Source organism: Manis pentadactyla, chromosome 12 (genome assembly GCF_030020395.1).
Source record: "Manis pentadactyla isolate mManPen7 chromosome 12, mManPen7.hap1, whole genome shotgun sequence".
Classification (NCBI taxonomy): domain Eukaryota; kingdom Metazoa; phylum Chordata; class Mammalia; order Pholidota; family Manidae; genus Manis; species Manis pentadactyla.
In genome coordinates, this window is record NC_080030.1 from 107,142,770 (window position 1) to 107,153,877 (window position 11,108).

The 11,108-nt window shown below is 54.3% G+C and overlaps 1 protein-coding gene across 5 annotated transcripts; it reads left to right on the top strand.

Moving 5' to 3' along the window:
* Positions 1-329: 329 nt before the first annotated feature.
* MTRES1 (mitochondrial transcription rescue factor 1) lies at positions 330-10,673 on the top strand. 5 transcript variants are annotated; one of them, XM_036902884.2, is made up of 5 exons: positions 375-430; positions 1,206-1,335; positions 5,802-6,283; positions 7,240-7,312; positions 10,386-10,673. In XM_036902884.2, the coding sequence occupies exons 2-5, from the start codon at positions 1,312-1,314 to the stop codon at positions 10,563-10,565; spliced, it is 759 nt and encodes a 252-aa protein (XP_036758779.1). In that variant the 5' UTR covers positions 375-430; positions 1,206-1,311; the 3' UTR covers positions 10,566-10,673. The 5 variants fall into 5 exon arrangements, with proteins under 5 accessions (XP_036758782.1, XP_036758779.1, XP_036758780.1 ...); XM_036902885.2 differs by lacking the exon at positions 375-430 and adding an exon at positions 528-726; XM_036902887.2 differs by lacking the exon at positions 1,206-1,335 and having other exon boundaries at positions 330-430.
* The last annotated feature ends 435 nt before the right edge of the window (positions 10,674-11,108 follow it).

Below are 11,108 nucleotides of genomic sequence, written 5' to 3' on the forward strand. Positions count from 1 at the left end.
TAAATAAAACTTAAACCTTTCAGGGTGCCTCTCCTGTCTGAGATCGCCAGCACTTTTTCTCTTTAAGTAACTTTAAATAAAACTTCTACTCTGCTTCACTACTGTGTTTCTTGCCCTTCAACTCTTTGTTGCGGCGGGGACAAGGACCGAGGAACAGACACCACGCTCCCCACACAACGGCGAACGGGTTGAGACAAACTCCAGCCACGTGGGGACACGTGGCGCGTCCTGGCCGCGCAGCTCCTGCCAGACCCCCGGCCAGTCCTCCGAGCCGCGACGTCCAGCAGAGGTCGCTGCGCCGGCGCCGCCGCTCCCGAGTGCCCTGCGAGTCCCGCTCTCGCCGCGCCGACGCCGACGGAAGGGGCGGGGCCTGGAGGCCAGCGGGCGGCTCGCCGCGGGGAGGGGCGGGAGGAGCGGCCCCGACCTTCAGGTAACTGCGCCCCCGCCCGGCGCGCCGCGCCCCCGGCCCGCGCCCCCTTCTGCGGCTTCACGCGCGCGCGCGCGCGTCTCGGCCCCGCCCGCGCTCCTGCCAGGCCGCGCGCGTCCTCCGCGGCGTTCCTGGGCCGCGCCAGCCGCGGACGCCCGAGGTCCCGGGGGCTGCAGGGTCCGAGGGGGCCCGGTGGCCACGGCCGTCCGCCCCTGGGCCCGGCCGCCTCGCTGGCTGCGACGCGGAGGGAGCCCGCGGACGCGGGTGTCCAGTGTCCCTGACCTTGGGGGACCGGGAAGGTGCGCAGCTCGGGGGGTGGGGAGCGCCCGGTGCAGCAGCAGCAGGGCGCCGAGGCCTCCCGGAGAAGGGCCGCCCGTTCCCGCAGCAGAGCTGAAGGCGCCCAGCCCGGGCCTCCCAGCGCAGCGCTGGACGCGCTCGGGCCCGGGGGCCGCTCCCAGTGTCGCAGGTGCGCGACGCCGGGGCTTCTGCCCGCACGTGGCCTCTCCCGCAGCCTCCGTTGGTTCACAGACCTCCTGAAGGTCTCACCCGGAGCCACCTCGGGGCCTCCTGCTGCGATCACCCCCCTGTTCCCATCACTCCAAAGAAATCTGGCACTTCCCTGCCCGAGGACTTGCCACGGTTCAGGCCCGCTGGCTCAAGTCCAGACTTGGATAGGCACGGCCTTTGGATGCCCAGCCTTTTTGCCCTTCAGTCCAGCGCCATCTTTGTGGGCTCATTCTGGTGCTCCAGTTCTCCTGATCGGCCTTTCATTCCGCAGGATTTAAGCACTCCGTGTGCTGGGCACGATTCTAGGCGCTTGGGATTCCGCGGAGGAAAAAGTACAGGGGAGGCTGCATTGAGGTGACATCTGGGCTGAGTTGAAGATGAGTTATATGCAGATGCCTGGGGTAAGGGTTCCAGCCTCAGAACAAAGGACCTGCCCAGACGTGTGCCTGTTTCGTGAGGACCATCAGGAAGGCACCGGAGTGGGCATAGCGGAAGGTGGCAGGAGATGGGCGGGTCCGGTTGCGCAGGGCCTGCAGGCTACAGCGGGGACTTTGCCATTCTCAGTGTTTTTCTAGGAGTGACCCGGTAGAAACTACTTTTTGAAAGAATCGCTGAGTGTTCTGTGGAAAACAGACTGCCAGAGCCTCTGTCTAATTTGGTGGTAGATGGTGGTGGCCTCGGTCTGGTCTGCGTAGCAGTGGAAGTTGTGAGAAGTGGTGAGGTGTGGGGCATGTTTTGAAGACACAGCCAACATGGTTTTCTGACATGATGGATATGGGTATGAGGGAAAGAGTCAGTGACTGGAAGCTTCTGGTCTCGGCAGCTCGAAGCGTGGAGTTACCATTTGTGGAGATTGGGAAGGCCACGGGTGGCACAGATTTGGCGTTGGGACTATATCAGGAGTTTATTTTTGGACCAATAAGCCTGGAGGTGCCTGTTAAGCATCCAGACGGAGATGTCAAATAGGCAGTTGGGTATTGTGTGAGGGGGCCCCCAAGACCACCCCTGGGTTCATTGATTCCCTGGGAAGACTCAGCAGGACTCAGCTGAGGGGCATGGCTGTGATTCGCTACAGCAAAAAGATACAAAGGACAGTCAGCAAGGGGAGAAGATGCTTGAGACAAAGTCGGGAGGCCACGGGCGCTCTTCCAAGCGTCTTCTCCCAGCGGAGTCACACAGGACGTGCTTAAAGCTCCAGCAACGAACAGTGACAACATATGTGCACTGTTGTCTATCAGAAGGGCTCTTTAGGACTCAGTGCCCAGGGCTTTTCTTGGGATTTAGTCACATAGGCACCCTGTCTGCCTAGAGGGACCGGAATTCCAGACTCCCAGAAGGAGCGCATGTATTCAGCACCGATCAGGTGCATGTTAGATGCAGTGAGCCGCTCCTGTAGTGTGGGGAGCGGTGAGGCTTCAAATCCCCTTTGCCCAGTGTCAGGCAGGGGCCAGCCGGGCACGCAGGCCTTTCTGAGGATAGCAGCTTAGGTCGGCCACGTGAACTCTTCTGCCAGACATCCACGTCTGGAATCTGGGAAAAAGGGCTGGCATGGACGTACGGATTAGGGAATAGCTGGCATATTGGTGGTATTTAAAGCCAGGGAAACGGTCCGTGTCTTGAGACCGAGGTGAGCCGGATGGGATGAATGTGGAGGAGAAGATGCCCAGGGACGGAGCCCTGCAGCCCCCCCAGCATTGTGACATCGGGGGAGGAGGAGAGGCCGCCAGTGAGGCGGGAGAAGGACTGAGAGGAGGCTGGCCCGGAAGCCAGGGGGCAGAGGCGAGCGGCCGGCTGTTGCGGGTGCTGGGAGAAGCCAGATGAGATGAGGACCAGCAGGTGACCTTGTGGATTTAGGGAACAAGGGGCCTGGGGAGAGCATGGTCTGCCCTTTTGAGGAGCTTTGTCCTAAAGAGGAGCAAGGAAAGCGGCAGTAGCTGTGGGGGAGCGGGGGCAGGAGGGGGCTTGCCGGGCAGCTCCCCAAAGCTGTCAGGCCGCCTTTGCCATCAGCCTCTGCTCAGGCGTCCCTGCCCTGGGCTCCCGCCTGTACTGGGTCGAGCCTCCTCTGGACTTTAGCTTTCACTACATTCTCTGACAGCCAGTTTACCTGCACACATACCATTTAAATATCAGTTCCTTGAAGATAAGTACTGTGTTTTTTATACCTAAGCCTAGCTGGCCACGTGGCATATGAGGCTGAGTGAATAGGGGGGATGTGGTAATAGGGTGCTCATTTCATTTCTGGGAAACGAATCTCCCGAGTATTCACTGGGTTTGTACATGCCGAGCAGACTGGGGGTGGGAGTGAACGGTGGGCACAGTTCTGCCCAGTCCCTACCCTGAAAGTTTGGGAGATAAGAATAGTACAAAAGACATACTGAACTGGTGCAACATGAATTTGGAAAGGGGCTGGGAAGGGCGGAAGGGGAGGGTGGATCGTATGTGGAGCTTGGAAGACAGACAGGCCATGTTAAAAGCACAGAAACTTTTTTTTTTCAGTAGTAGCATCCTTTCTCAAATATGAGGAACCCAGGATTTGGCAGCACTGCTCTGGCCGAGGAGGCCCTGGGGCCTGGCAGCCTCCTGGCAGCCCTGCTCTGCCTGGCTTCAAAGCTCTGAGGCAGAACCCGGACCGTCAAACCCCACTCCTGTGGCCCTGGATGTCCCCTGCTAATATCTACAACTGGTCATCATCTCCAGCAAAAATTAGGTTAATGTATTTTCTCAATTTCATGTTCATAAATTTACCTAAAACTTCCAGCATTTACCAACATTTGCCTGCAGGAGAGTGAAGTGGGCCACAGAGACGGGGAGTGAGTAGCTAAGAAATACAAAGGTGATGCTTGGCTTGACATTTTGGTTGTGTTTATTTCATTGGCATGTGAGTGTGATTTTAAGTAGTTATTTTGTGCTAGTAAAAGTTTCCCAGGGAAGGTCAAATATCTATTTGTGATGTATTCAGAGAGCAGCATCATACCCAGGCCTTCCTCACAGGCAGCAACAGGGGGCGAAGGCAGGCCTTTGGGATGGAGAAGGTGGGGTCCAGGAGCTCACAGAGACGGGACTGCCCCCTGCAGGAGGTCTCCTGGCGGCATTTCTTCTAAGTAGGGGCAGCAGTTTTCCCACGCGTAGTTCTGAGACTCTCCATTCACTCTCTCCTGTTGCAGTCTGTGGAAGCTGGTTTTTGTTCAAGAGAAAAGGAGAAACGAAGTGTCATGGTGTAGCAGAAAGAGCAGCGGACCTGGAGTCAGAGGCTGGTGGGCAGTTCAGCGTGGTGACAGGAGTCCAGCTCAGGATCCAGGGAGTCTGGGTTTGAACCCACTTAGTATCTGTGTGACCCTGAAACGGGTGGGCTTGCTGGGAGGAGTCGACGCTCACATGTAAAGCAGGGCCCAACACGTGGGAAACAGCATCAAGCCTGTGTGGAGCCCTGGCCGACTCACTCGGTAGCTGCGTGACCGAGTGCGCTGTGCGTGTCCCAGGGCTCATCGGTGGCCTGCGCAGGTGCCCCTGAGGGTGTGAGTTGGAGCGGGATGTGCAGCCAGGTCCCAAGCCCCAAGGAGTGCATACGGCCTCCGGCGTTCTACCTCATGGCAAACAATAGGGGGCTGAAGTCACTTAGACCAGTGTTCTCAGCTCTTTAAATTGTCACCCACAGTAAATTTTACATGATGACCCAGTGTGCAGTTATAACAAAAGTTTCATAAAGCAGCATTTACTCTTAGTATATGTGGTATACTGTAGTATTTTCTATACTTTTCTTCTCTAGTTCCTAAAAAGTAAAAATTTTAGTCATGGCTCATTACCCACAGTTTGAGAGACACTAACCTAAGATAGGCACGTTATCGTTGTGAATGACAGTCTTCATCCTCTCCGTTCCGTAACTGTCTTAGAAACCATTCTGAGCTGAGTGCAACAGCGGGTGCTGGTTTCAACCTGTGCCATTTCAGACATAATCTGGATAAATTATGATAAGTCTGGAATTTAGGCCCAACACAGAATTCCTGAGGCCGAGGATTGAGAGCTCTGGCCATTATGGTTAACCTTCCTGTGTGTGGTGGGTGGGTGGGCTGGTATGAAAGGCTCTGCTTATGACTGCATTATTTTTCTTAAGATTTTTTTCATGGTGAAGAATACATGCAAGATGTTAACAGGTTGTTATTGAGTGGATTATGGGTAGTTTGAATTTTCTGTGTTTTTTCAAATTTTCTGTCATGAAAAAGTACTTCCTAAATAATTATTGAAATCTTTTTCTTAAAAAAATATGGTAGTAATAATGGCAATTACTACTTTTAAACATCCTTACTCGGCTAGCTAATGCCTCTTTACAGGGGGAAGGTGTAAAAGGAGGTAAAATGCAAGACTGCCAATTTGCTTATTCCAGTCTCTGCTTTGCTGGAGTTAGAGGTTGAAATAAAGTTCATACATTCACTCTGGTTTATGGAGTCATGACCTGATGTCCTTTCTTGGCAAAGTCAATTTGTGAGGATGTTAACATATGTCAGTAAACAGTCTTTCTCTCCATGAGATTTTCTTTTTAAAAATAAATCATCAGGATCTGTTGTCAATATTGCTCAGTAGCAATCAGTGTCCGAGCTAATTCGGGGGGTGCAGAAGAGTAGAATCAGTGTTTTCTCACCTATTAGCATCCAGTTCAACCCTCATGACCACCTTGTGAGGTAAGCACATTTATTACAACTAGAAGACGCTCCGTGGTACCGCATGTGGTGCTCGACACACGCAGACAATATGGCCTTTTGTAGGGGACGTAAGCACAGTACTAGAGAGTGTGCATGGAATGTATGCTTTCTGTTGTAGGAAAGCCAGGACACTTCACTGTAAAATAAAACCGGGCTGCTGTCTGTTTCAGGCCCCGCGCACCATGGCCATGACTAGCGTCCGACTGCCTGCCGGTGTTCTAGGAAAGCCAGACGCCTGGACGGGGCTCTGGGCTCTGCTGCGAGGGATGCCTTCACCCAAGCTCACCGTTTCCTGGAACCGACACTTATATTTTTCTAGTACCAAGTTAAATGCATCCAATTGTAAAGTACTTTTCCATAACATTTTCTCCCTGAGACTCCCAGGGCTTTTAATATCTCCAAAATATCTGTTCCCATTTTCCAAAAGACTCAAAAGTAATATAAGCTCTAAAAAGTCCACTAAAAAGACTCTGCAGAAAGCTGAAGATGAAGAGGACTCTGATGAAGACAGTGATGGAGGTGAGGTGGGCCAGCAGGAGGGGGAGCTCCAGGAGGACCCCGGCGCCATCAGGGACTATAAGGATCTGGAAACAGTAGTGCCGTCTTTCCGGTATGATGTCGTCCTGAAGACAGGCCTCGACGTTGGGAGGAAGTAAGTAGACGTGTTGCTGTGCTGCCGAATCACTTGCCTTGTCGGTTGCTTTGTGCGGCATTACCGGCCACGCAGCCCGTACCGTGGCAAAGAGCAGCCGCAGGTCAGGAGGGACCCTAGAGCTAACCTGTTCGGTTCTCCCCTAGAGATGAGAAAACTGTCTTCCAGAGAAGCGACCGCCTGCAGATCCCATGTGCCCTGTTTGACGCTAAGGCGCGCCGACTAGGCTCTAAGTGAACTATTGACTTAGTAACAGTTTCTTCTGGGGAAAAAGAATCACCATGTTGGGTGTACGTAGCAAGCCCACCGGCCCCGTGGGTTTGTCGAATGTTCTCTAGCATCACGCCGACTCGTCGGGGCTCACCCGCTTCCTGAGTCGTGGCTGCTTCTGTTACTGTTAAGCAGAGCCCTAGACGTCAGTCACGGAGAGGCCGAGCGTCCGGAGGAGAGGGCGCTGAGTCTGGTCTGCCCCCGCTGGACTGGACTTTCCCCAGCCTCAGTGCAGACAGACGGTTTCTTGGTGGCTTCGCCATATCGGTGGCACCTGGTTTGTCCCTCCAAGCACAGAGGAGGGGTGTGAGGGGAAGGGGGTGCACACTCACGTGGCCCCCCGCGGGCGGCAGCCACTGCACAGGGTGCAGAGGGAGGACCTGGGCCCTGTCCTGAAGGGCCCGTCCAAGTGCTGCGCCCTTGGAGAGCCCCGTCAGAGTCCTGGTAACTTGCCCCCTAGAGCTGGCAAAGCTTTGCACAGTTCATCTCTTCAGAAGTGCCCCCTGGTCACCTGTTTCAGATACATAAGGGAGCCTCTGACGTGCACTTCCCAGCACCCAGAGTGGAGGTTTTATGGGGAGGCTGGTCCCTGTCAGAATAAGCTTTAATGGCAAGTGTTTTCTCAAACGTGTATAATTGTTTTGAATATGTTTCTATTACAAAACATTCTGACCTTTTTTTTAAAGCCAAGTGGAAGATGCATTCTACAAAGGTGAACTCAGGCTGAATGGGGAAAAATTATGGAAGAAAAGCAGAACGGTGAGATATTGTGACATGTCTTTTGTCTGTTGCTCTGCCAGTACTCAGTTAACACCACTCCAGTTTCCCATGGGGCTCAGTACCTGGGGGTCAGTGGCCCCTTCAGCACGTCTGTGTCACCCTCTCTGAGGTTTCCTGCTGACCTGGTCAAGCCAGCGTCAGTCACACAGCCACTTGCTCTTTCGCAGCCTTAATGACTTTGAAATGAAGCTTCTCCTTTCTCTTTAAAAATTTAAGACAAGCCACTATCAGAATGGCAAAAATCCATTAATGAAACTTGCAAGTCATTAATGTTTGTCCCTATGAAATCATAATAATTAGGCCAAAAAGAAACACTTGATCCATGTATGGTTTCTTCGGCCTGCAGTTACCTGAGCAGGTGAGTAATTCTGCTCTGCTCAGCACCACGCCACCCAGCACGGGCTGGATGGCTGCTCTGCGTGCAGGGCGGCCACGCGAAAGGAGGCCCCACATTTTCTGACAGGTTCATGTCAGTGCTGTTGTTAAGTGAAAGAAGTCAATTATAAGAAAATGTATTTCTTTTTCAATCCAATTCGAATGTAACAATCCAGGGTTGTTAAAATAATTCACATATATAAAAACTGTTGAAATTAAGTATTTTTGTAAAAATTAATAGCACACAAAATATTAATATTACTAGCATTTATCTTCAGGACATTATGAGTTACAGTTTCTAAAGGCTTTTTATTTTCTGAATTTTTTACGGGTATGTATCACTTTCATAATTGGAAAAAACAAACCACAGTAAAAAAAGTATATGACAGAGACCCTTAAAATGTTAGGGAGACACAGACAGACATGTGGACGTCAGCAGACATACTCTGCCAACATAGAGAACCGGTGTCCAGGGAAGTAGGACACACTCTTGGGGGTTGTGTTTAAGCTGCTTTCATGACCCCCCTGGGGCTGGAGGAACTGAGCTGCATCCAGTCCCGGGACACAGGAGGGACTGAGCCGTCGGCCATGGGCCTGGGTGAGCTCTGAGGCTTTCCTGAGACCCGTGCCCCTGGAGTCCTGGAGCTTCTCACAGCTATGTGTGTGGGGCGGGGGTCCGCAGCGCTTCTCCCAGCCACCGGGGTGCAGGCCCCCAGCCCCCTCTGACGGCCCCTGACCCGGCGTGTCCAGCTGCAGCAGGCGGCCACTGCTGCCCGAGCTGCAGGGTCAGGCCCTCCGGCCAGGCATCTGAACACCAGGCCCTTCATTGCTCTTCCTGCTTGTAGCCCTGCCTGCCCCCCGTCCCCACAGAGCTGCAGACACCTGCCCAGGGGCCCGAGGTCTCTGTGCCAGAGCCTCAGTTATGAGCACTGCAGGTCTGCTCTCCTCCCCCGGCTGTGAGACACTTAACCACAGCCTAGTCGCTGCCGCTTCCTTCTGCCTGGGGTGTTCTGTTCTCTCGGCTGCCTTCCAGGTCTCTCCTGAGGGTCAGCAAAGGAGAAGGCCGGCACCAACGCGCCGCTGCCTAGTTACCAGGAGGCCCGGTAGCCATAGTAACCGCAGCTAAGGGGAGATGTGGGATGTAGATACTTGGAAGAGCCCCTACTCCCAGCCAGCTTTGCTTTGTGTCTGCTGTGCCGTCTCCCACGTTAGAAGGGACAGGCTTTGGCAGGGAACAAAGGCAACCTCCCCTTCCGTGGCCCTCAGTGTACAGCCTGCGCCTGGCTGCCAGCCGCGAGGGGCCGGGCACCTGTCTGATGCTGCTGTCACCTGGGCTGCCTACAGCTGAGCAGCGCTGTTGTCTGAGCTGCAGGCCTGTGGGGCCCTGAGCACGGTAGGCGCTGGGCACCTGCTGGCTTACGCTGGTGTGGAGCCCAGGTACTGGGGACTGAAGCCTTCCTCACCTCCTCTCTCCCTGGGAGTGACGGGGTGAGGGAGAAATGTTCCGTCCTCTGTCCCTGGAGTAAGTGACCGGAGAGGTCTGTGCTCAGCTGCCGTCTGACGGCCTGCTCTTCTCAGAGGCCCACATCACCCGCTCTGTCCATGAAAAGGATACACAAGGAGGTTCTCTTCTCTCGGGATCCTGGGGTACCTTTGTATTATTTGCACAGGTTTTTAAATTAATTTTAATTCAATAAATTTTTTCCCAAAAACCATAAAGCAGAGTTCTCAAGCCTTATATTCCTGACCATTGATTTTAAGTGACCACATAGTTGGGCTGAGTGGTGGGTCATTTTTTTAAATTGAACCCAGCAGAACTGGAAGACCGTTCTGGGAGTAGCGGTGGGTGAGTTGGTGGCCCGTCACCCTGGCTTGTGCGCTGGTAGCAGCAGCACGTGGTGCTGGGCTGGCTTCGCTGCTTCCTGAGTCACTGGGCAGATCCCTGGGCTCCTGAGCTGCTGGGACCAGATTGAATCCCGGGCCGCCTGAATCCCGGCCACACGGACATGATTACCCAGGCCGTGGCCCTGCCCCAGCTCAGCCCAGAGCGCCCATGTGGGCCAGAGTGGGCTTGGACCTCAGCCCTTTGAGGCCCGTGAGTCGGCACCCCCTACGACACTGCATCTTTGTGCATCGAATCCTGCCTCTCCTGATGATGTGGGCCGACTGGTGCCGGCAGAGCAGTTCTTCCCTGTGTCCAGGAGATGCCACCTGACCACTGCTCCTTGGTGGCTCACTTCCTACGAGCTGCCTCGGCCCCAGTCAGGTAGCCCACCTGGGTGAAGTCAATGGGACACAGCCCTCTCAGGGCAGGTAACACCCACTGCACACGTGCTCTCTAAGGTCATGCCCACCTTCATCTTTCACCATTGTTGCCAAGGTAAATACCTCCATTCAGGAGTTCCCCGAGGTCGTGAGGTGGGCATGGGTGTGTTTGCGCCATCTCGCAGGGGCCCGGCCTCGGCCGCCCGTGTCTCTGTCTGAGGGAAGGACACAGACTGGGTTCCAGGCGCCCCGGCTGAGGCCCCGTAACCCGGGCACCGGGGTAAGTGCCTGCTCCCCAGGAACTGGGGCCTTTTCTCGTGATGCACGCCCACTGATGACTCACGCAGGGGTGTTTGCAGGGGCCTGTATTCCCCAAAACGTAATAAAGCCCAAGTTTTCTTTTAATTTTCAGGTGAAAGTGGGAGACACTTTAGATCTTCTCATCGGAGAGGATAAGGAAGCAGAAACAGAGACAGTGATGCGGATTCTCCTAAAAAGAGTGTCTGAGGAGAAGACTGAAAGCGAGAAATACCGCGTGGTGTTACGACGGTGGAAAAAGTTAAAGTTGCCTAAAAAGAGTGTGCCTAAATAAACGGATTGCTGTAAAAATAAAAGCAGCTCAGCAATAAAGCTGCTTTCTCGTGGTGGGAGATGGGCCAGCTTAAAAAGAGGACATTTTTATTAAAGTTCTCTTACCATTGGTGGCACCACTGAGCTGTTCTGTGGGGATTGGGACCCACGTCGTGGAAGCGCGGCTGCAGCCTGGACTGCCCTCCCGGGCTCCCGCCGTGCGCGCCTCAGGCTCCTGAGCTCCAGCGGGTGCCGATGCGCTCGGCCCGAGCGGGCTCCCGTGGCTGGCCTGCTGTTCCCCGCACTACCTACCTCGGGGGTCAGCGTGAAATAGGCGGGCCTGTTTGTGCTTTTATTTCATTTTTATCCCTGCTGACCAGCCTTCTTGGGCTCAGGCCTCCCAAGGCAAAACCAGGCCAAGGCAAGGTCACCCTCCCTATCCTTAGGGGAGAAGCACCCGGAGGCCCTTGCTGGTGGCCAACCTGAGGGCCTTCGTTCCCTTCAGCTTGTCGTCAGAGGTCTGAATGAGTGACGTTGATCAGCTCATTCCAAACGGTAAGGTTTG